The following is a 26,115-nucleotide window of genomic DNA, read 5'->3' as shown; positions in this document are numbered from 1 at the left end:
CCCTTTCATTAGAATGAGTTTGACAGCTCACTACTGTACTGTAAATATTAAAATAGTTTCTTGAAATATTCACACACAAAGTGGGGCGTTTGCTAGTAAGCTATGTGTTGTAATGCCTATATGCTAATGATCCCTCAGGTTACCATAGACGACAAACTTAACATAGTGCTAAATAGCGATTACATTTTATTTTAATGGGGAATAAATACAAAGACGTGATTTAGAAAATGGTAATGCTTCACATATATGCTTCATTGGTTAAGAGCCGGACCCTTTAGTAGCAATATATTAGAGTGTTCAAACATCTAGAGTTCCTGAGTCCATTTTGTTTTGTGGTGGTCACTATTTGTAAGTAAGTTACATTCACATTTTAACGTTCCCAAATGTTTTTAATCAGCCTATGGACTGTTTACATAGATCACTGTGAATTTTCATCACTAGTGTAGATGATCTGTTATAGGATCTAAAAAATACAGACATACACAGATTGTGCTAAAAGACAAGTACAGAAAATATCCATAAAGGACCCAATTCTCCAATGCTTCCTACCTTGGATAGTCATTTAGACCGGTGCAGAGTGGCTGTATTAAATTTAAAAAATCTCAGTTCATGTACATGGATGGTACAGTTTTATTCCTACAGGTGTAAATGACTATCGGAAGCTGAAGGTGCTGGAGAATCAGGGTTCAAAGGGCCAAATTGTGATCTCATTTACAGACTACAAAAAAGACACGAATGCATCAGAAGATACTCTAGTCTATGTTGGTTCAATCTATTGGTCACTAGATGGCTTTAGATAATATCTGATTGCAGTTGTTCCAAAACTGTGGGTTGCAACCCCAAATGGGGTCATGCCATCAGCTGATGGGGTCATGGCCATCCCCACTATGCAGAGGACTCCATTTTGATCCTCACAGCATGACTGTACATGTACAGTGTGTGTGAGGTCACAATGCATGGAGAATGCAATTGTGCTCAGAGTGACTTCACATGCACCATATATATGAGGTCACAGTGTGTGGAGGATGCAATTTTGTAGAGCAAAATGGTATCCTCTCTGTGGTGTGACTTCACATATGGGGTGTGTGTGTGTGTGTGTGTGAGGTCACTCTGTATGGAGGATGCCATTTTGCTCTTCAAAATGGTATCCTCCATGCTGTCTGGAGTCCTGGCAGGAAATTCTTCATTAAAATGGGGTTATGCAGTTAAAAAGTTTGGGAACCCCTCTCTTATTGCTATTTCATGCATCTTTTCAGAAGATGTTCAGGAAAAAAAAACTCTTGTACCTGTTGCTGCTAAACTATTTTATAGTTTAAAATAAAAAGCATTTAATATAAATATTGTACATAAATATATGCAGCTTTCAAAAAATTAACTTGAAATCTGAGCACTTTCACACAAATTTCAGACATACTGCAACTCATTGTGACTGTAGGACCTAATCCGAACATATTTTAAATTTCACTTTAAAACCTTTGCTTCCTGGTGTATATTACTAGATTGGGTCTGAGCAGCTGAATTCTACTCTGTTACAACCATGTATCCACTTTGAAGCCATTTAGCTCACTGAGAAGAACAACTCCAAGATTGCTCTGTCTTGTGATTTCACTTGGCATTGCCAGCAGCTGAATTAAACCATTGCGAAGAGCAGGTTTGGTTTGTTTTGTTTCCCCCAAGAAGACAAAATTCAGTCTAGATTCAGTGTCGTCAAAGCAGTTCTTGGAAGCTAGATACCAGCTGCGTTTTAATTGTCTTTCGGGAGCCAGGGAGCTCCTGATTTCTCTGCAGCAGAGATGGAAATAACTTTGCATCCAGAAGAGAACAGCTTTATTTCTGAGAGTCTTCTAGTGATGCAGAAAAGGTGATGAACAGCAAACCCATCCTTTTCTAATAACACTGTGATATCCTCTCTCGAGGACGGTGCCAACATAAGGCCTAGTATGAAGGCTCAAGTGAGTCTTAAGTGGTGCCCAAACCTTGCTCTGGCCCTTGGTGCAGTGATTTCACCTTTTTGTTGAGTAGTCATTTGCTTCACTTTATCATTTTTTTAGTTAGATTCCTCTCTCAAATTATAATCTGTGCATGAGCAAATTAAAGGTGCAGTGTGTTATTATTTATGTACACAGTACTGAGATGGATTGATTTTTTTTTAAGTATCTGGTTAACATTCAAAATACATACGAAGACAAAACCAGCATTAATTTTGGCTTCATTTCTTTCAATCTCCTCTTTGATCATCTGCTGGTATGTGTGTGTTTTTCAGCTGTGGTAGGATTGCCTGATCATGGTTTGCTCTTGTATCTCAGTTCTCTTTCTGTGGACTGCATCTGTCTCAGGTTCATTCTTCATAATATGTAGTTGGTAAATGGAGGGTACTCTTGCGTTTGCTTCCAGTGTATATGAGAGACTGGGTTTTTTTCTTTCTAATACTCGGAAAAGAAGAGTTATCCTCCCCTGCTAGAGAGATGTAAGAGGCAATACTTTCCCTGAGGCCATAGCTGAGACAGGAATCATCCATGGCCAGTGTGTTTTCTGGTTCTTCGTTACTTATCTGCAGCCTTTAAAAAAAAAATACATATACTGGATTTACTAGTTTGTTAGTGCTACATGGTTGCATAAAAGAAAACTCCTGGCTCACAGTTGATTGTAATCAGTTCTGTGTCTCATCTGTTTCCTTAAATGTCCCCCATCACAGTAATGTCTGAGCAACTTTGATGTATATAAAATACAGGAGAAAAAAAAGAATGAAAATCTTTCTTCCCAGCTTGTAGGAGAAATAGCTTGAGTAGTGTGGGTTTTGTCTGTGTGAGCAAGTGAATGAGGTGGCTTTGAGGAGAGGAGGGAGCTGCATAGCTTATTGAGAGAAAGTTAAATTGAAGAAATGAGTTGAGTATGTATTTCTGAAATTGATTATTTCTGTATGGTCATTCTTATTTCTTGTGGGAGTAGCTTCCTCTGTCCAAGCCCAGCTCTATGCTTTCATGATCCCCTCTCACACTGGTTGACAGCGTCACAGGTTAGGTGGATAATAACTGTCTTGGTAGGATCTAGTTGGGGAGGGAGAGGTGATCTCTCAGGTGGCTAGATCTAGCTACAGGCAGCTAGATTGGTAGGAAAGATCCTCTACTGAGCATGCCTAGAGACGTTTTCTATGCTGAAAGGCTTGCTTTTTGTCTGATAGTACCTATCTGAGCCTCTGGTGTGATGCCAAACTCTCCCTCCTGAAACCTGACCCTCTTTCTCCAGTTCCACTCATGGTTCTACAAATCCCCTGGAGGGCTTTGACTATCATGACAAAGACGTTCAACTGGGCTCTGTATTAAATGAGCTAGTGCAGAGAGCTGAACTCTGGGATAATGTGTTCATGGTGGCCTGTGTTGCTGCAATTTGGGCAAGCTGAAGCTTTTTCAGATTGTGGATTCATTCTGAGATATAGTAGGCCAGATTCTCAGCCAGTGTAAACTGTATGTGTCTTTATTGGGGGAATATCCTTGGCAGACTTCATTGTCAACCACGTTACCCATGGCAGATATAGGGCTGCTAAGACGAACCTGTGGAGGCAGTTAAATGCAGCAAAATTTGCATCGGTGAACACTTAGACTGAAATGTTCAGTCACTGAGAGATTTGGATGCCCAATTCCCCTGTTACAAGCCCCCAGTGGCTTGGGAAATTTCAGCCTTAAGCCTTATTATTGACATCAGCAGAAGTGAATAGTTTTTATTTTTTTCTGTAATTGCAAGTATATATTTAACATGTTGAAAATAAGCATGTAGACTCAGATGCTGTATGGAAGATGTGGTACCTGTGAATGTTTTTCCAGTTGAAGTTTTTGTTCCTCATCACGACAGGCAGTTCTTGGTTCCTCGCTGCATTGTTGTTAGTGCCCTGAGCAAGACAGGGTGTTGTAAGGGCACAGCACAGACCGTCAGGTACCTCTGAATGAAGAAACCAATATAGGATGAGTTATCCGATATAGCGCAATAGCGTCTTACTTACCATCACCAATGTTTTCTCCACTAAACGTTCTTGGAGATGAGTGTGTGGTAAGTAGGGTAGTCATTTAGATGCTGGACACTGTGGCATACAATTGTCGAATTGGATTATGGCATACTGTTAGGTGGTTTTGTTCTTTGTTACTAGCTGTTTTATTGTAACATGCTGCTTCTTACATTTGGGCCTACTTGCTTACCACAGTTTTTACATTGCTATAACTCCAGTGTAACTGCTGAGGGCATCAGACTTTCTAGAGCTAACCACACCCTTCCTGTTAATGATAACACCCCTGAGCATAAGGCCATACTAGGCCTATGCACACTTATCTCCCACCTAAGCCCTATTTTGAGAGTGGTTGAACCTTGTGCTGGCTTTGGGCTCAGGGTGAATAGTAGCCATAGTGAGTAAAAAATAGATCTATTTGTGGCAACAATGGTATGCAGCTAAGTTCCTCGTAAGCTGCACGGTCATGCAGCAGACTATCAAGGGCCACACACCTGGGGAGAGGTGCCCCTCTCCCGGCCCAGCCCAGCCCCACTGGAGCTTCTGGGGAGAGGAGTCCCACCTCTGGCTGGGCCCAGCCTCTCCCCTGGCCCGGTCTAGATCCACCGGAGCTGCCGGGGAGAAGAGCCCCTCCCCTAGGCCAGCCCAAGCCTTCCAGAGCTGCTGCAGCCCAAAACAGGTACCTCTCACCCAGCCCTGAGCTGCTGCGGTGAGAGGGTTGACAGGAGTCCTCTCTCCCCGTCACAGCCCTGGGGCAGCTTGCACCCCAAACGCCTCATCCTTGGCCCTACCCCAGAGCTCGCACCCCCCTCCCACACCTCTACCCCAGCCCTGAGCCCCCTCCAACACCCCAATCCCCTCATCCCTAGCCCCACCTCAGAGCCTGTACCCCTAGTCAAAGCCCTCTTTCCCCCACACCCAACCCTCTGCCCCAGCCCTGATCCCCCTCCCACACTCTGAACTCCTCAGCCCACCTCCACCACACATCACCTCATACTGGTGCACATACCAAAATTCATTCCGCACATGGATGTAAAAAATTAGTGGGAATATTGGTGCAGTAAAGTGCATGGGGGCAGAATGGATTGAAATATGCACATGGTAAGTTGATAACTATGCCGTATTCTTGAGAAGCTTAGTTCTATTCCTAATTAGCTTCCTGTTTTGAGAAGAGCACATACAGGATTCTAGCACCGTTTAAATGTGTATGAGCCTTTTGATTTAGTTATATTGTTAAAGTGTTGGTATTCAGAAGCACCTTGTATCACATAGCTTGTTGAGGTTATGTAGAAGAATGTGGACTCTGATTTGGTATATCAGACAAAAGAGGGGTGTTGATTTGGAGAAATAGAGCCGGATTTTGCACTGCCTTGCCATTTGCATAGTCACTTACACCTAACTGAGATATTTGTATGGCATCCATTACTTTACACCTCATCATCGTTAATGCATATAGCCTCCCAAAACCCTTGTGGGGAGGGAAGGACTATTATCCCCCTTTCATAGTTGGGCAGCTGAGGCATAGAGAGACTGACTTCCCCAATGTCTCACACACAAATTGTGGGAGAGCAGGGATTTGAACGTTGGTCTTCCTGGTCCTAGGGCAGTGCACTAACCATTAGGGCACAACATGGGTGTAAAATGCTACTATTTCTGACTGGTTAGTACTTCTACCTACTCTGCTCTCACTCTGCACTGCTGTACATGACTATGCAAAAGACAAAGCTGCAGACAATCGGGTCCATCGTGTGTAATTTATCCAACCAAAGCATCAACACATGTTCACCATTATGAACACTGTAAAATATTACAATGTACAAAGTAGAGCTGCCCCTTGACTGCTCTAACCTGTGCTAATGAATAGCACTATGTAAATTGGTAAATTCTGGGGGTGGGTTTCCATACACTTATTTCACTATCAATTTTGTATATTCTCAGAGAGGGGAAAGTCATTCAGAGACAAAATGTTTATCATTGTGGATTATAAAGTTCCAGATTCTCATGTCCTTCCTTTACAGAAATACATTTTTTTTTTTAAAAAAAGGGAAAAATCAACTAACTAAAACACTTCAGAAAAGAGATTAGTATCCTGTCAAGTTTATTACTGCCTCCTTCCACAAACTGGTCTAAATTCCTTTTATCATATTACTACATCAACATACAAGTCATTAAACAGAACATTTTCCTTCCTTACTTAAAAGTAGGCTTTTGGGCCTACACACAGTATTTCAATTTGGCCAGCATTATGCAAATATTGTGGCTTCACACCTTTTAAATTATTTCATTGTTGTTGTTAATTGAAAGACTAGAACCATTTATTCTTCACAAGTATGGTATGATTAGTTTATTCCAGTCCTCCTTCCTCTTTCATTTTAAACTTTTCTGGTTTTCATATGATGTCATTGCAGCACTTACTTAATTGTGGTATTTGATATAAGACTACTTGCTGATCTGAGTTACTCCAGATTTATGTCAGTGCAACTCCATTAAAACCAGTGTAGTTTCTCGGGACTGATGCCAGTATAACTGAGATCAGAATTTAGTCCATAATGATGACACAAACGTTGAGGTCTTAGGCCATATTTGCTCTGAGTTACACTAATATAAATCCAGAACTAAGCAGCGAAGGCAGTAACAGAGTAACTGACTAATTTTCCCGGCATGCACTGATACAAACAAGGTTGTGTAGTATGGTAGGTGTGAACAAGCTAATACAGGGTGACGCATGGTTCCGGGGGGAAGGGGGAATGCTGTTGTGGAGCTTCATTGCACAATGTTAGCTGTAACCCTGTCAGTCTGGTTTCATGTAACATGGCTTTCTCTCTGTACTGCCTGCACTCTGCTGAGCGATAGTCTGTCTTTCTGCAGGATGAATAGTGGAGGAACGGGGGAGATATGAATTGAGGTATGAAGTGAAGTAAAAAAAAAAATACAGTGGGCAGAAGCCAAATTTCTCTTATTGATTATTATTTATTTTTGTACTACAGTAACACCTAAGATCCTGAGTTGTGTCTCAGGACCCACCTGAGTCATGCACTGCATGATACCTTACAGTTGTTGGTGAAACATATTGTGTTCCTGCAATTACAAGTCTCAAGGGACTTACCTGAATAGTGATTCACAAGGTCCTCAAGGCACTGAAATGTTTGCCGTGGAGATATGTAATACCAGTTATTCGGCAAGCGGAAGATCCTGTAATGTTTCACTTGCCTGTGCCGGACTGACAATGAATATAATCCTGCAGAAACAGGAGAACCAAATGACATCAAGTAGTCACAATCCTAGGAAAACAAAGGCGCATTTCACAGACCTCTGTGGCTGCTGACTAAAGCCAGACCAGCTCTAAAATGTGGTGCCACAGTAACGGGTGTGCCCTTGAAGAATCTGAAAAAGCTAAATGACCTTTCTGATTTATAGATCTCAAATATAGACGGAGCAAAGGGTCGGCGTTATAGCCTTAAATCCCTGAAGGTGAGTCATTCTAAAGCTCCAACAATTTTTCCTTTATGCTTGTTGGCAGGATTTTCAAAAGGGCCCGAAAGAGTTAGATGGGAATTAGAGTCCTTAGGAATTTTTGAAAATCCCCACCTGTTTGTTTGTTTGTTTTTTTTTGTTTGTTTTTAATTTCTTCCCCTTGCTGTCTTTCCATGGAGCTCTGAGGATTTTTTCCCATTTAATTCTTCCCCTGCACTTTTTGGAAACTCTATATCGGAGCCATGTGAGTAGGACAACTACTATGGACACTCCCTTTGAAACCCATTAATACCATTCCTTAACAGGCCAGAGGGGGCCCTATTCTATTCATGTTCTTATACTGTGCCCATCACCCTGCACCTTGCAAAGTTTAAAAATAGGCAAGGTGACTCAGTAAAGTTTGTTCACTGTCCTTCCCTCTGGGCGTGAAACTTCTGTGTGTTTGTAAAATGAAAACACTTCGTGTTGCTATCCAACTTATAAATGAGCTACTCATATGTGAGGAGGAAAGGGACTGAATGTTAGGAAGGAAGAGTACGCTTATTAGAACTGAAGCTGGGAATTGCTGTGAGGGGCTTTAAATTCAGGCTGGATGAAAAATTTCCAAAGTTTGTTTTGTTCTAAAACCTAATTTATTGTCAAAATTTTTCACGAAGAGTCTGGTTTCTGAGGAAAACTCTGATGATTTGTCAAACACACCCATAAAAACTGAAATTGTGCTCCCCAGCCAGACTACATCTCCCATGAAATACTATGGTCAGGGACACCATGATGTATTGCTCAGCAAGAGAGGAGACCATTGTGCATCATGGGAGATGTAGTTCAGCCAGGGAGCCGAGCCTACAGAGGAGAATGAAGGTGAGAGATACCCACATAACTCCCCTGAGGCACCACCCAAATCAATGTTTTTTGGGTTTTGGCTGAAATGTTTTAGGTTTTAATTTTTTGACAAAAAGTTTAAATTTTCCTTAGGGGATGAGCCCATTTTCTGACCAACCAATCTGGTGGTGGAAGGATGGTCAGAAGAAAATGTCAAGCGTTTAGTTTAAAACAAACAACCACACAACTAACTAAGAAATGTGTTTAGTTACTTTTTATGTATTTTTGCATTCCTTTCCACTCCCACCCCCACCTTTGTGCATCTTTGTGGACTGAGGCAAAGGGTGGGACCCTTTTGCCCATCCTTTGGGTTTTCCTTTCTGTTTGAAATGCCTTGCGACCTTGAGGCATTTTGGGTGCTACAACCCAAATAAACAACGTTTAAATAATGTTTTGTATGCACCAGTGATTAGGGAACTCTCCAAAGATGTAGTTTTCCATGTTTCCAGCACTGCTTGTTATGTAGGTGATTGCTGAAGATGTTGCACTGTGCAATATGTTGGGTTTTTTATTACATAAGGTTTAGAATTCTGGACTGATGTGTGTGAAGTGAAAAAGGCAGAGAATTAAGAGCTATGGAAAGCCCAGTTGAAAGGAGATGCCACAGTCTAAGATGGGTAGGGGGGAATGTTATGTTTTCTCACCTTTCCTAGTTTCGCTCTCTCTAATCATGAAGGAGCCAACCTTGGTGTCAGGAAGCTGAAGAAGTTCCTCTGCTTTTTCTCTTCCCAGCCCTTCAAATAACCAACTGTGAAACAGGAAAAGAAGTTCTAAAATGACATGGATGAGAAAGAGAGCAGCCTGTGGCCCTTAAAGTGCAGGACTAGCTAGAAAAGTGACTGCAAAAATGACACTAACATTCTGCAGTTACTTTCTTAACTATTCCCAAGATTATTTCTCAGTTTATGGGGTAAATCTTGCTCTTCTCACTCATGCCAGTACTTTCATTAAGAACGCCCTATAAGAAAGGGAAAAACCCTTCAAGCTCGATTTAATTTGAAACACTAACATTTACTAGTGTTAAACAAAGTCACTGAGTTTAAATAACTAAACCTCTTATTGTTATGAATCATTACCCACATTTATTAATCCATGGACAAAGGTGTAATTATTCTGCATATGCTAGGCTAGATTCTGATTTCACTTTACTCTGGTTTTACACCAGTCTAATCCAATGGGCTTTACCGAAGGGAGAGTAGAATCAGGAATGCTGATTTTCTCTCACCTACTGTTAGGTATCTGATACCTTCAGTAGGAGGCTTAAACACATGCTTAGCTATAAGCATGGGTTAATTCCCATTGAAGTCAATAGAATTTAAGGACATGCCTAAAGTTAAGCAGGTAAAATGCTTTGCTGAATAGTGACAGACTTAGGCAGATGCTTTAATGGATTTCCACAGTTGGGGCTGAGGATAATAACCAACCTCTGAACCTTCAGTATCTATACTAATGTGCAGGGATTCACTTCTTGAATTCTCATTAACCTTTTGAAGTTCCCCTTTTATTCTAGTTGGTCTATTTTTCATACGAACTCCAGTTTTGTCTCGGACTGAGTTTTCCTTCACTGGGGGGAATTCACCCCTGTGCAGAAGACCAGCCCAGGCACCCACTCAAGCCACCACATTGTCTTAATTGAGACTTAAATAGTGCATAGGCCTTTTGCATAGCAGTAAATTTCACCCGAATTCTTATAAGTTGGATCTTTTTATCAGTATCTTAAAATTAGAGATGGGCCCAAAGCTCACAGCTTGGATCCAGAAGTGGATCAGAAGTTTTTCTGGGTATTTGGAACTGGAGTTTTGCTTTGGTAAAAACAGCTGCTAAATTTAGATCTGGATTGAAATATCCCCAAAGTGAAAAGAGATTCAGATGTAGATATTTAATTCAGGTCATCTCTGCTTGACATAGATTTTTCTAGCAGGCGGCGGTGGCTGCTGCTGCTGGTGGTGTTAGTGGCGGTTATATTATTTGGATTATGATAGTACGTAGGGCCCCTAATTAAGGATAAACTATTGTATGTGTGAAATAACAGCACCTGTAGTTTTGGAATGCTGTGGAGAAAACATGTACTCACCCATGGTAAACTTTTGCTACGCATTTTCCTGGAATATAGTTTTCTCGACCTGTAGTAAGGGAATGGACTCTCCACCAACCTCCTTCACTGTCAAAGCAAGAAGATGGGTATGGTCAAAAGTGTTTGGGGAGCCTTCCTTCATTTTAGAAACGTGCTAAGGCAGAAAATGGGCTAACATGCAATATTTGTTAACTAATCTGAGTATTCAGAAACACATGCATAGATCTGTTTCTTTTGTTCACATTATTTCATCTTCTAAATCTCACTGTTTGCTGCATTATTATTTAAATTGGTCACAGAAATAAGCTAAATATTAAACAATAAATTTGTTCCATTTGCTGCTTAAGTAGTGAAGCCTATTCCTGTAGTCAAAAATAAGTTTCCCATATTGAACATCTTTAGTACAGCTAGAAACAGAGCATTAGTATAGTCTAATTGGAAATTAGATTTACAGTCTAATAGGACAGATTTACAGCCCATTGTTGTCAATGGGAATCTTTTCATTTACTTCAATGAACTGCAGATCAGGCACTAATGAATAGGACAGCCTGGTGGCTGAAGCAATAGAACTGGGAGTCGAGACACCTGGGTGTCTGGCTTTTCATCAAACTTTTTTGTGATCTTGGGCAAATCACTTAGGTCAGGTCCACACTACCAACCTATATCAGTGTAACTACTGAAAAATCCACACCCCTGAGTGAAGTAGTTATACCAACCTATCCTGCCACGTAGACAGTGCTATGTCAATGGGAGTGTCTCCCGTTGACATAGCTACCGCCTTTCAGGGAGGTGGATTAACCACGACGACAGGAGAAGCTCTCCCATCGACATACAGCATGTTCACTAAAGTGCTACGGCAGCACAGCTGCACTGCTGTAGTGCTGTACATGAAGACAAGCCCTCACTTACCTGTGTTTCAGTTTCCCCATCTGTTAGAAGGCAATAGCAATATTACTCCTCACAGGGATGGTGTGAAGCTTAAGTCATTAATGGAGAGGGTTACAGAAATGATAACCATTTGTTTTCTGAATTTTTGTACCTGTATTGCAATTGTGAACTGCATGCAAATTGAAAGTTCTTTTAGAAGGTTCATCACAGTGCTTAGAGTGAAAATCAGCGTTGGGCTCTACCTTGATTTCTGGTACCACATTTATTGTGGACCAGATCCTCAGCTGTGTAAATCAGCATCACTCTGTTGAAATCAGCAGAGATGTGCCAGTTTACACCAGCCTAGGATCCAGCCCGAGTGTAGGCTGAGAGTGAATAGAACCCACTGAGAATAAGCAAAAGGTTCCAGTTTTTGGCATACTTGTTACTGTCATGGGTGAGCAACAGTGATGTTTCCTTCCCCTTATGGGACATCCAGGGTAGGGCATGGTCCAGGTGGGGAATGCTTGACAGAGCACCACGACCCAGATCCTCCACTGTTGTAAGGTCCTTTGTACCACTCATGAAAGTTAGAAGAGACTGGTTACTTCTCTAATTTTTGTCTGGACTGGGTGGACAAAGATCAAGGAGCCACAGCCAAGTTCCTCTGGCTGCCACTCTCCACTACTTCTGAAATATGGGTATAGTGGATCATCAGGGCTATTGACTTCAGTTTACTCCAGCTGAGGATCTGGCTCTATATGTCTTTGTGTGTGGGACTAACTGTTTGTAATACATTAGGGAAGGGTTGGAATGGGACCTCCAAGTCTGCATCCCTCGGAACTCTGAGAAAGTGATGAGTAGGATCTGGATCCACATCTGAAATTCATGGCTCAGAGTAATCTCTATCTGAGGGTCCAAACAGGAGTCTAAAGTCCAAAGACCTTCAGCCTATGGGGAAAGTTTGGATAAGGATAAAGAGTTTTTTCCTTCCCAACTCTAAAATTGGTTCAATTTGGTTAAGTACTCAAATGTCTATCCAAAGCTGAATCGGTCTCATGTAAGTAATCCCATTTTATATCCTGCAGCATGAGCCCATATTTTAGAACTGGGCCCTGTACATTGACTCGGCACCTGGAATTTCCTATCGCTCAATCCTGTGCGGTGCTGGGTGGCCTGAGTTACCAGTGGGAGTTAGGGCTTGATCCTGCGAGTGCTTATGTAAGTCCCTGAAAGGTGCTCCATCTGGAACTGCACATTGAGCTATAAGCAGTTTTCCCAGCAACAATAGGCTTGAACCTTCTCCTGTTCAATAGAAACAAAAACCACAGCATTTATCTAGCATCAAATGCATAAACCAGAAGCTGTTCCCTATCTCACATCAACTGTATCGGGGGTTAATTTAAAAAGGAACAGCTTACTCTGATATCACGCGTAGTTTCTCTCCTGTGTGAAATATTGGCTGGCTTATATCCGGGGAAGGATAATCACAGAGGACAGCAAGGATATCGCTCTCCTGACCTAGGGAAAAGATGAAAATGTCTTTTTTTTTTTTTTTAAAAGACTATAAAATTTATAGCTAGGGTGGATGTCTTCAGAAAGTTACCCTCAAAACCTACTCTACGCCAGTGTGAATAGGAGCACCTGTAAGTTTGTAGATCTTTATTTACTTCTAGTTAGCCAAAAGCTTCTGCAGATTGACCTTGTTTAATAATTACCATATGCAAATAAGAGACTCAGTCTGAAAGTAGCAAAATGAATAAATATGCATAGTATTAGGAAATGGCCTCCTTTGAATAATACCATCATGTGTGAATGGCTTAAATAAGAAAAGGAGTACTTGTGGCACCTTAGAGATTAACAAATTTATTTGAGCATAAGCTTTCATGAGCTTTTGTTAACTAAATTTGTTGGTCTCTAAGGTGCCACAAGTACTCCTTTTTTTTGCGAATACAGACTAACACGGCTGCTACTCTGAAACTTAAACTACAATATGAGTAATGCTGATGATCAGATGTATTATATTAGATAAAGGCATCTTTCATTGCAATATACATCTTTACTAATATTTTCAAAGGTACAAAAATAGATTCCTTAAGTGTAGTAAGATGGGGAACTTTTCATAAAATAATAGGAAACCAGAAAATCAGTGTCTCCTTCCTATTACGTTTATGGTTTGTTACTAGACTGAGTAACTAATGATCTGCATGCTGCTCCTACCCCCACACTGCAGCTGTCGTGGTGATGGAAGAGAGAGGCTTTTTCATTTAAAAAAAAAAAAAAGGAAAGTAAATTAGTGTGGTTTCCTCATTCACGCACAAACGTAGTCTGAGAACTGAAGTCAAAAAGGAGGAAGTTTGGGAGGAATGTCCTGCACCAGTCTAGAATTGCACTGCAAGTGAAGCTGCAGCAACTGGAGTTACGCTCTGCAAGTGTTCACATCTTCATAGGACTGAACCCAAAATGTACCAAGCTTCTACAGCTCCCCGTGAGAGGCTGCTCAGGGCTTCCTAGGATCAAACTCTTAGTGGGGATCTTTCTGCACGCAGTGCAGATGTGGGGCTTGATGCTCTGGCTTCTTCCAATATACCCTAGAGTGCAGGTTTCCTGAGTGGTGGAAATTCTGCGTGGAGAAAGATTGTGGCAGTGGAAGGCAACTGCAGTGCCCTCTACTGAGGGGCCTGGAGCCAGCCAGAAAAGCACTAAATAGGTGTGGGGAGAGCGGCATGGTACATTGTGACTTCCATTGGAGCCCTGGTGGTAGTTTAAAATTGCTCTTTGGCAAAATAGCTGGCAAGGGTGATAATGGTGCAAATGCTACCTGCTCCCCTCCCCACACCCGGGCCTTAGCAGCCTCTGCTGGGACTGGCAGGGACAATTTGTGCCCATTTGCTGTAATGGGGATTGCCTCAAACGCAGTGTAAATTACAGCTACTGACCATATTTTCAAATAATGTGATACGACAATATTCTTTATTTAACAACGACAGAGTCAGCTCCCTGGCCTCTGGCGCGCTTGCTGTCTCAGTTCATCTTTGCACAGAAAGGGATTACAAGAAACAAAATGCATTACGGGAGTGGAAAAGGAAGATCACGAGCGTGCGCTTGCACGCACGCACACACACCTGCGTGCACACACACACTTCCTGCTAGGTCTGTTTCTTTCTAATTCCTCTTTAGATTATTTTAAACCCACACAATGTATTAAAATCTGGGGCTAGCATCATGAACGAAGGCAAGGAGGGAGTTGGACAGACAATACCACGCTACAAATAATCCTTCGTAATAATGACAATTAATAATATTAATGGAAGGTGAACCAAAAGTAGTGGGCTTTGAGGAAGAGGGATTTGAAGGAGCTGAGAGAGGTTATTCTTATTCTTGTATTACTGAGGCTGGTGGGTGGGGTACCTTGGTGGAATGAAAATAATTGAAAAAACCCCCAATAATTTCTACATCAGTTTTGGATGGATACTTGTTCTCACACCAGAGCCCAGGGGAGAGATGATCTGTTTAGTGGATATATATTTAGGGGGTGCTTCAGCAAAGGACAGATTGCTGTTCTATAAGAGTTTGGCCCTGTAAACCCTCACGTTTGGAAGTAGCCCTGTTTGGCGGTTAGGAGCAGTAAAGTTTCTTAAGGATAACCTTAGGTTCTGCACAAGGATTCTTCTGCATAGGGACTTGCAGAGTCAAGCTCTAAAGGAGGAATGAATTGATCAACATGTTGCATGTGCGTAAATGGTGTCAGAAGCTTCTCGTGCCAGTGCCAATGAGTTAAGTGGGCTGGCACGAGAAGGCTGCCTTGTACATTAGTCTTACAAGACCTGACTTAGTGTACATAGTGCATAATGTAGAATCCTCTTCAGGAATGGCAGAGGAATCGTAGACTAGCAGGGTTGGAAGGGACCTCAGGAGGTAATCTAGTCCAACCACCTGCTCAAAGCAGGACCAATCCACAACTAAATAGATGCAAGGAGATAAATTATAGGGAAGAATACACTGATACACTGAAAAATGCATGCTGCTGCCCTGAACTACCAAAGCAAAGTGACAAGTGACAGTTCAAAATTAAATGGCATTTGCTTAAACTGGTTGCATTTTATGAAAGTATCTTAGTATCACAATTTAAAATCATGAAGCTATTTATGCAAGGTTTAGTTTCCATACTGAGATATGTAGTGGAAAACTAACTGTTCCTATCAGCCCTTCTTGTTTGCTTACATGGTGGCTTGCATTCTGCTATGCACCAGTGGAAGTGTTACTTTGTCTCTAGGCTGCAGGATCTGTATTTATTTGACATACACTTTTGTCTTCTGTTTTTGTTTCAATTTTGCACATTAATTTGCTAGTTCTGAACTGGGAGGTGTGATCATGGCACCAGCTACATTCTTTTAAAGTGCCTGTGTTTACACTAGAGATTGTACAAAATAACCCAATTTATCTGAACCCTCCCGGCTGCCCCCCCCCATTTCACAAACATTGGGGTTCCATTTAAAATGAAATCTGGATCCAAATCTTCCTGGCTTTTGGTTTTGCAAAACCAAAATCACTCTCGGGTTTGCCAGTGGCTAATTCAAACACTGGTACTTCCATGCAGGGACCATACAACCCATGCTTCTGCCCCTAATCCAAACTCTGAAGGGATCTGATACATTTGGCCCAGCCCCACCCAAAAAGCTTTTGGTTATGTCATACTAAAACCTGAGCGAGGTTTTTGAAATCCATCCTTTCCTTAGCAGTTTGTTAGTTATATAAGAAGTCTCTAAAATGGAACAGTCCAACAGTTACAAAGGAAAAATCTAAGAACAGTTATTTCCACTGAATCGGGTGCTCTCTCTACAATATTTATGCCCAAATACATGGTGCATGGTTGTTTTAGATACCTATATCCAATGTTCCCTCTAATTTTTGACAGACGATGTGCGCAAAAAATTTCTTCTGTGTAAATTTTTGTGCGTGCAGTGTTTCACTGTGTGCACAGGGTTTAGGATCTGTGTGCACATGCGCGCACAGCTTAGAGGGAACAGTGCCTATATCCCCTAGATGTCTTGTGAGGCATGAAGTTAAAGATGAAATATTTTAGGTTACGTCTATACTGTAGCTGGAAGTCGGCCTCCCCGGCCGGGTAAATGGATTCATGCTATCGGGGCTCCAAGTAGCGCACTAGAAATAGTTGTGCGGATGTTGTGGCACCAGCTTTGGTTAGTCACGCAAGTCAAAACCTGACCCCCTGGCTCCTAGCTTGGATGGCTAGCCCAAGGCTTCGCCAATTCTGCAATGGCCACACCGCTATATTTAGCCGGCTAGCCCAAGTCCCACTAGCACAAGTATGTGGTCCCACACTGGGAGACTTATTTCCAGACGTAGCATAGTCATATCCTTACCCTGCTCAATAAGGACTAGCTTGTGACTTCCACTGTGCACCCATATATGGAAGTAAGGGGACATAATACCTGTAACACCCATGCATTGGCTACCTAGACACTGGGCCTACCTACACACCAGCAGATTCCCTCTCTGAAGTAAATGGGCAGAAAAGGGCAAAGAATGGGCAAAGCCTGGGTCCCACACACAGTTGCCAACTTTCACACAGTAAATAAGCACCCCGACTTTCACAATAAGCCAAAAATCAAGCTAATCCCATTTCAAAACAAGGCCAAAACAAACCAGTCCCTAAGAACCCCAACACTCTGTGTCTAGATCTCCCTGGTGTGCAGTCTGGGACTGTGGTGGGCCTGCTGTGCACCCTGATTCTCTCCTCTCCCCCGCCCCTGCTTGCCAGAAGCCGATCAACAAAAAGAAGCAACAAGCCAAAAACTAGTCAACAAGCAATTCACAAGCCAATTAAGCCAAAAACAAGCCCAATTTCTGCATTTTTTCACAGGTTTGGCACACCCACACCCTTGCTTTCTGGCTGGCACAGCTCAATTGGCAACATCCTGCTGGCATAGGCTGGAGGAAGCAGGGGAAGAATTGTAACTCAGAGGTGCCTGCTAGAGTAGTGCCACTTACGCAATACCCCTAGCTTAGTGCTGTGCTTAAAATACAAGATCCTCTGTTGTTTGTGCATTTGAGCAGCACTAAAACTGGGGGTGGAGGGGAAATGTAGGGGTATGACCTGAGTGCAGGTCTGAATGGGAGGGAAAACTGATGATCAGAAGACAAAGGTTATCACCTCAGAACAGCTAGTCAGACTCAAAGTAACGGTCCACTTTGCCTTTCCTTTCTCTTCTGTGTTCTTTCCTTTACCCTTCTGTTTCATTCCTTCAGTTTCAGCATCACTGGTGTCTTGTTGAAAAGAGCCAGGATGAAACATTTTTTCCAAATTATTTAAAATGTTATAAAATTGTGGACCGAATCCTGAAACCCTTTACTACATTAAAACACCGACTGAGGGAGAAATTCAGTTTTTGGCAATGTGAATTTATTGTCTGAAAGATGCTGGATTGCCAGCCATAGAAACTAAGGGCCTGGTCCAATGCCTGTTTCAGTCAATGGAAAGATTGCTGTTGACTTCCATGGGCATAGGATCAAGCCCTAAAATCCTGGATGTATCCACAGAACAAGTACAGCATGATCAGTAACAATGCAAACTTCACTGCCCTACCCATTCAGTGTTCCCCAATGCCAGCCTGAAAGGGCCGTGATTATGAGAGAAAGAATAGGTCATTTTTCAAGGCCATTCAGTTCTTGCTTTCTGTTGGGAAGACCAACAAGGGCATTGAATGGAAGTTGGACACCTCTGCAAAGAACTGGACTGGGACTGGGACTGTCACCTCATTTCACACAGACCACGAACCCAGCCATCTGACAGTAACAACTTTCAGTAAGTATCAGTCTAAACTGGATTTGAACTGGGGACCTTCCTCCTTATGCCATTACCAATCCCCGAGCTGCTCAGCTCCCAAAACGTCGATACTTTAGACGTGCTGGTTCTTGGCTCATGCTAAAAATAGTGCTGGAGCTTCTGACCCTCTTGGCCAGATTGATCCTTTGCCCTGAGGAAGAACTGGCACATAGTTGGGCCATCCTTGGAGAAGCCCTGGGAAAGGAGTATAACTCAGAGTCATATTTATTTCCCCTACTCTCTTTTTGCACCTGAGGGGGCATAATTTTCTACATCCCTCTCTAAGACTAGCTTACTTCCCCCTTGTACCAGCTGGCCGGCACATTGTGGCATGTGAGCTCTGCCCATTCCCCACCTACTTGCTTGCGGTGGGGAGTAGCAATGCCACGAGTATCTTCCCCCTCCCACCCGGACTCACAATCCAGGCTGCATAGTGGAAGGCCTTATACATTTTTTTTTCCCTGTGGGTCTACATAGGGCCAATTGACAACCTAGCCCCCACCCCAACCCCTTTGGTAGCTGCCATCCTTGAAATGTGTCATTGCTTCATATAACTTTTAGCAGCATGGAAAGTTGACTGCATATTAATTTTGGTGCAAACGTTTGAAATGATCAGTGAGAGTGCAAAATTATTATTAGGATTCCCAGATTGGGATTAAAACCAACAAAACCTGAGCAAAGCTAAATGTGGGAATAGGTTTTATAAAACATGCACAGGAAGCACCCGAAATGTGCAATGTCTTGTTTATGGAGAAGATCCGGGCCTCCTGAATTGTGGGAAGCTCATCACAAAGAATGCTACTAAAGGGCAATTGTTTTTAAAAAAACAATTTTTAAAAAAATGACACCTAGAGAATGAGTTCTAACTCACCTAAAAGTAAACACCTTATACTGTACACTTCCGGTCTTGCATAGCACACTCAAGCATACTTTTTCATTTGTCAGACCAGTGAATAAAAATGCATATATGAATGTACCCTGGGCTTCCAGTAACTTTTTTTCTCAAAGAAATTAAAAAGTGCTTACCAGTTTGGGGTGGCACGTTTATTTCTGCCGAGGCTCTTGTTGTTTTCATAGTATTTCCCATTGCTCTCTTTATTTTCATCAATGCACTTCAGAACTAAAACAAAGGAGACATAAAAAGTGGACTCAGGATAGCACCCACTGTGCCAATGCATAAAAATGACCCAATTTCAGACTCTCAGGTTTTTATATAGTTGACTTTTGAAAGCTGATGTTTTACATGCATTTGAGTATCTATTTGCTAAACTCTCACCACTTCGGTGCTTTTATCAGGGGAATAGCAGAAAACCACAACTAGGGAAGTTGCTAAGAAGTACTGTACAAAGCAAAAGTTTCCATTACCACTACCTTAGCATAATAGGAAGTCAGAGCAAAACGGTGAATATATACTCGTGTATTTTCTATTTGTATATACTTCTCAACATTTGGAGTTCTGAAGTGATGAAGCAATTGATTAGATTGACGTATCTGTTGTCAAAGCCGGCTTTGATGTTTCATTGCCAAGTATAGGCAGAATTGTTTTGCAGTTTTCTTTTGATGCAATTCTGGTCTTGCTGTAGGTGCTCAAAGAAATTAAAAAAAAAAATGGCTCAAAAATTTTCTGATTCTGAAAGGTCCCATAGTAACATAGGAATTGCCAAACTGGATGAAACCAGGGTCCATCTAGTCCAGTATCTTGTCTTGTCAGTACAAAATGCTTAAGAGGAAGTTGCATGAAACACTGCAGTGGGCAGTTATGGAACTTGTCTGTAGAAAAAGTTCCTTCTAAACCCTATCTAGAAAGTTCCTTTGTGACCTGGTATAAGAACTTATCTAGAACTGAATAGAATAGAACCACCATTAGTCAGACGTTGGCTTATGTTACAGCCTAGTTTCACAGTCAGAATAGATAAGTAATGCCTTGTTTAAAATAGGAACAAAACAAAATGTCCTGACACCATTACCTAAAGTCAGATGATTTTTATCTCTTTCCAGCTGTTAGTCTGAGAAACCGACAGCATTGGCCCTAACAAAATCCTATAGCACAGTGCCTACTGTATTTACCAAACAGTCTGTGAACTGTGCAGAAAAAGCTGATTTCATCTATCTTATCTACATTAGGTATTTCAAAGACACCTTAAATCTTGGGGCCACAGTCTGCTGTCCATACTCATAATCGGCTAGATTTAGATAATCTCTCATTTTGACCAGAAATTCCATTCTCTCTCTCAGATTTTGACCAGAAATTCCATCCTGCTCCTGAGAGTCCTTCTCAGTGAAAGTTTCATTGAAATTGATATGTTTCCACTAAAAGTTTCAATTTTGACACATCAGGATTTTCCAACAAAAAAGATGTCAAAAAATTCCCGGCAAGTTTTACTCCTAAATCACTTAGACCCTAATGAAAATTTTACCCTAAATCTTTAAATATATGAAACTTTTTAGTCTCATGACTCTCATTCACTTCAGTGGGAGTTATGTTGCTTAAACCCCACATTAAGATATGCAGAGTGTTCTTGAATGTTCAGGTTTACAAATGTTGGAAATGAAAACTGTTCACTTGAGCTGTATGTAAGACTTTTGTGCATAGTGATGAATATACCTCTTGAATGTAATGTGCACGTTAGCAGAACATACAGTTGCCTGAAACCAAGAACATATGGCCAGATTCTACATCCTTCTTAGAATCTCAGAAATGTAGGACTGGAAGGGACATTGCTAGGTCCTCTAGTCCAGTCCCCTGCACTGAGGCAAGACTAAGTACTCTGTAGACCATTCCTGACAGGGGTTTATCTAACCTGTTCTTAAAAACCTCCAAAGATGGAGATTTCACAGCCTCCCTAGATAATTAACTACCAGGGCTTAACTACCCTTACAGTCATAATTTTTTTCCTAATGTCTAACCTAGATTCATAGATACTAAGGTCAGAAGGGACCATTCTGATCATCTAGTCTGACCTCCTGCACAACGCAGGCCACAGAATCTCACCCACCCACTCCCTTACTTACTTTAAGCCCATTAGTTCATGTCCTGTACTCAGTGGGTAAGGAGAACAATTTATCAACCTCTGTTTTATAACAACCTGTTACATATTTGAAGACTTATCATATCCTCTCTCGGTCTTCTCTTCTCCAGACTAAACAAACCCAATTTTCTCAATCTTTTTTCTTATCGGTCATGTTTTCTAGACCTATAATCATTTTTATTGCTCTCCTCTGGACTCTCTCCAATTTGTCCCCATTTTTCCTGAGATGTGTGATGCTCAGTTGAGGCCTTATCAGTGCTGAGTAGAATGAAAGAATTACTTCTCATGTCTTGCTTACAAAAGTCTGGCTAATACAGTCCAGAATGATGTTCGCTTTTTTTGCATCAGTATTACATTGTTGACTCTCATTTAGTTTGTCATCCACTATAACCTCCAGATCCTTTTGTGCAGTACTTCTTCCTAGGCAGTCATTTCCCATTTTGTATTTGTGCAATTGATTATCCCTCCCTTAACGTAGTGCTTTCCATTTGTCCCAGTTGTCACATTATTCCACAAGTAGCCCCTTCTGAGATCAGTGGGACTACTCACCAGAGGTAACTGCTCAGTGAGGCTAAAGTTGGCAAAACCTGGCGTTTAGAAAACTAAAAAGTTCTGAACGTAAAGTTTTGTGCATTCATGCAATTAGAGCTAGGATTTTTATATCACCAGAGCTAGTTTTTACAATATATCTCAGTGACATTTTCCATGTTAAATTTCACTGCCACTAATGACAGTTGTTTAAAATAAATAAATAATTTGGGCAGTGAGTGAAAAGTTGTGACTTTACCACAATTCACTTATCCAAAGTGCAAAGAGCAGCCCTTGGACTTCAGTTCATTTGGCAGAAAATATAGTTTGCCGTTATGCACTTATCCAGAGTAACGGCACGTTTTGTGCACTTTAGGGCATGTTCCAAAGCTCCTCTTTCCTCCTAGACATTTGAAAATGGGAAGGGAGCTGTTCAGGGGGGACGTGTTTGTGTTTTCAAATTGCTCCTGGATTGTACCGCAGCTCCTAAATTGTATTTTTAAGTAAGTTCAAGGGAGTCCAGAGTATATGGGTAGCAGCCGTGGGTAGTATTTCATTCATCTAAATCAGTGGTTCCCAAACTTGTTCTGCCGCTTGTGCAGAGAAAGCCCCTGGCAGGCCGGGCCAGTTTGTTTACCTGCCGTGTCTGCAGGTTCGGCCGATTGTGGCTCCCAGTGGCCGCAGTTCGCTGCTCCAGGCCAATGGGAGCTGCTGGAAGTGGCGCGGGCCGAGGGATGTACTGGCCACCGCTTCCAGCAGCTCCCATTGGCCTGGAACGGCGAACCGCAGCCACTGGGAGCCACGATCGGCCGAACCTGCAGACACGGCAGGTAAACAAACCGGCCCGGCCCGCCAGGGGCTTTCCCGGCACAAGCAGCAGAACAAGTCTGGGAACCACTAGTCTAAATAAAGGGTGGCACACATGGTTCTTCAGTGCAGATAAATAGTATATATTTACAAACAGTGCGCTGCATCAAGATATAATAAGCTAAGCTATTTTTCCTGAATTTTACATATAACATACACCACTAGACGACAGGCAGAAAATTGCATAGCAGCATATATTGTGGCCTTATGGATGAGCAGATTCTCTGTCATCTAACTAAATGCCTATGAAACTGTAATTGTTTAGCTGAAATTCACCCGAGAGTGGAGAGTCTACTCCAGGCATTATGTACCATTTAAACCCTGTGTAAGCTTGGTACATGGGCAGAGCAAACACATAGGGTTCCATCCCCTATGTGCTATGTTGGCAGGTTTCTATGCCCATCTCATATGTTTCTATGGCGCAGAGAGGCCTACTGGATGTAGGGTAAGGCGTGATTATAGAAGCTATGCTTACATGGCTCTAATGGGCCAATATCCTGCATAGAGAAGTGGAGTTGCTGGAGCTGCTATTTAGGAACAGGACTGGGAGGATCTCCTGGGTCATCAAGTTCAGCCCCCTGCTATTGTAGGCAACCCTGTCAGATAGTCCTGTTCATAACATGTTCAAACTCTTGTATTAAGCTTATTTCAACCCATAGGCATGGTAGCCATTGAGGTGCTGCACTGACGCCACTTAGTCTGTCTGCAGGTCTAGGAGTGGCTTTCCCCACACAGAGACCAATTACTCAGGCTCTAACGAAAGTTTGAATTTCACCATAAGAGCTGCATTTTCAGTCCCAACTCCATAGCCTTCCTTACATCTGCAAATAATTGTGGCCACAATTTTCTGAAAGCACAATTCAGGTTGCTTTGGCATTTTGCTTCTTGATTTCACCCACAGCTCAGGTATTTAAAGGCCTATGACCCCGATCCTGCAGTTAGCTCTCCAAATGGTGCCAAACAGAGCACCTTTGACTTCAACAGGGCGCCGTACAGGCACAGGGGTCATATCGAGCTCATTGAAGGACTTGGGACTTAGCAACCTAAATTGTGGGCCCAAATAATTGTGAGCACAGTTTTGTACCAAATATTTGCACCTGCAGAAATGGATCTAAATTTGGCTCAAAATATATGTACCATCAGTTTTTTTTCACACACAATATCTATTTTTAAGACAATGTCATGTTGGGGTACTTCAATTAGTGTTGCATATCTGCAAGTAGTCTGCTTTTTCCCAGAGATTTTTCAAAGCTATATTCAGAACTCCCAAGAGATATTGCCCAAAGCAAGAACATGACTAATCCCAGTTCTCCAAGGAAGTTGCTTACAAACTAGCACATTTCAAACGAGGAATTCCATGGTTCATCATTTATAATATGCTGGGTGTTTTTTCTCCATTAACTGCTTATTAAACCCCTGCATCTGCAAAGAATTAATCATGGGAAGTGTATGGCTAAATCCCACACATCTTTGGGAAACATAGGGGAGTGTGTCACTTTTATTCAGCACAGTCATTATTCCATAACATATACATTTGAAACAACACATTTTACTAGTTTGCACAAGTGGTGAAATCCAAGTACCATGCAAAACACAGAGAAATCTCATTTGTGAATCCCTGACAATTTGAGTTTAAAAAATGAACCTGCTGTTCTATCTGTGATGTTTCTCATAGGTTATCGCGTGCAAACGTTTGCTTCACCATTGGTCATCTGTCTGCCTCTCATTTTATTTTAAGATTTTTAGTAGAAATATATAATTTACGCTCATTTCATGTTTACAAACACCAGCAAGGAGAGGGACTAGAGGATCTAATGGACCCTTTGCATCTCTCTCTTTGATGGCTTTTTATATTTAAAGTCCAAATCTTGCACTAGTTACTGGGACAAAACTTGCTTTAGCTTGAATAAGGACTGGAAGGTTTGGCCCAGTATGCAGAGAATGCTATCCTGAAAGCATCAGAGCAATGATTACCTTTAAATGCTGAGCATGGTATTCCGTTTTGCAGAATGTTTCACGAAAGGAGCAAGCATGATGGAGTTTTCATGTTGCCTGCAGTATCTAGCTGATCAGGTCGAGAAGCAGCCAGCCAAATGAGTGTTGTGAACTTCACCCTATCATGTAGAACGGCACTGGCCAAACAGGCCACATACTTCCTCTGAGAGAAATAAGGAAGGCATGAAGTGTTTGCAACAGATGTGGTTCCTGTTGCTATTCAAGGTGTCAGTGACGCTTTTTTCTCTGTGGGATATGGAAAACAGGGAGGTTTTGAGTATTTAACACGAGGGTCTGTTTCATCACATAATGAAAATGAGCAAAATAATCTGTGTTTTATGATAGTTATACATAAAGTGTTGTTATTGTTTTCTTAATGAATTTATCCAATACAGTTCAACCTCCAAAGCCTATAGCTTGTTTTCTGTAAGGTCCTGCCTTTTCTTGATCTGCAGTTTGGCAGGCTGAAACACAAAGCTTTGCCCAAGATCAGATGCTGAGTCTCGCTCCAGGCAGACTATATCCCAAGACCCTCCTTTATTCTCAGCCTTTTGGTCCAAACACTAGCCCACTCCTATTGCAAAATATTTAATGTTTTTGAGCAGACTACAACACATAAACAATGTTGAACAAAAGCCTGTACATAGAGCACCTTCTCATTTCAACGTCTCAGACTGCATTATACCAAGTAATTAACTAAACCTCAGAACACCTCTGTTGTGCTCAGTATTATCCCTATGTCTCAGAGGGAGAAACTGAGGCACAAAGTTATCAAATGACCTGCTCAAGATCACTCAGTGAACCCGTAGAAGAGGCTTATACATAAAAGTCTGTAGGTTATTCAAGGTAGCTTAATATACCCATTGTTTTCATGACCAGCGTGGGTTCTGAAATGTTAGTCATATGGCAGGATTTAAAAAACCGTACTAGAGTTCAGTTGTTGATTAATGTTTCAGCCTTAGAATTGCTGCAGGTTAGAATTTAATTGTCGAGCCATGACATTTAATGAGATGGAAAAGCTCAACAGCCTTAGAAGCTGTTTGATAGGACTTACTGCAACCAAGGGAGAGTGGTTAAATTCCTCTGGTAGCAGGTTGTGCCAAAACTGAACCACAGTAATTAGAGGAGAGTTTCCTTATTTTTATGTGCTATGCTAGTGGTTGTTACCTTGACCAGAGGGTAAAGGATTGGGAGGTTTGCAATGGAAGTGGATTTGCAAGGGTGAGCTCTCACAACTAGTGCTCTTAGAGGGAGGTTTTGACAGCAGCTATTGCTACTTTAGCATTGCATCATTATTACTGCCAGTTAAAGTCCGACTGTAGGATCTGACTGTTTCTGGAAGCCACAGTTCTACGGCAGAAGGTGCACCTCCTAGAATTTTCCAGACTGAAGCATCATGTCTCTGGGATCGTCAGAGGAGCCCAGGTCAGGTTCTGTATCAGACTGTGTGTGGAGGGGCAGGGCTATGTCTTGCCTTCACCCTTCTACTTCATATCTAACAGCAGTCCAAGCCTGGTGCAGTTCTTGTGTCAAGGAAGGGCAAGGACAGGGTTTG

The 26,115-nt window shown here is 41.9% G+C and overlaps 2 protein-coding genes across 2 annotated transcripts in view; one reads left to right on the top strand and one right to left on the bottom strand.

Moving 5' to 3' along the window:
- The window catches only part of TG (thyroglobulin), a 207,176-nt gene that overhangs the window by 125,779 nt on the left and 55,282 nt on the right, over positions 1-26,115 (top strand). The window lies entirely within an intron of this gene.
- On the bottom strand, positions 174-24,787 carry SLA (Src like adaptor). Its single transcript, XM_038391415.2, has 8 exons — positions 24,540-24,787; positions 19,168-19,261; positions 12,713-12,812; positions 10,425-10,511; positions 8,995-9,098; positions 7,104-7,235; positions 3,804-3,936; positions 174-2,558 (listed from the first exon to the last, which is right to left on the bottom strand). The coding sequence occupies exons 2-8, from the start codon at positions 19,244-19,246 to the stop codon at positions 2,339-2,341; spliced, it is 855 nt and encodes a 284-aa protein (XP_038247343.1). The 5' UTR covers positions 19,247-19,261; positions 24,540-24,787; the 3' UTR covers positions 174-2,338.

Source organism: Dermochelys coriacea, chromosome 2, assembly GCF_009764565.3.
Source record: "Dermochelys coriacea isolate rDerCor1 chromosome 2, rDerCor1.pri.v4, whole genome shotgun sequence".
Lineage (NCBI taxonomy): Eukaryota > Metazoa > Chordata > Testudines > Dermochelyidae > Dermochelys > Dermochelys coriacea.
Note: the sequence above shows the minus strand (reverse complement) of the source record. Positions and strands in the feature narration are given on the sequence as shown.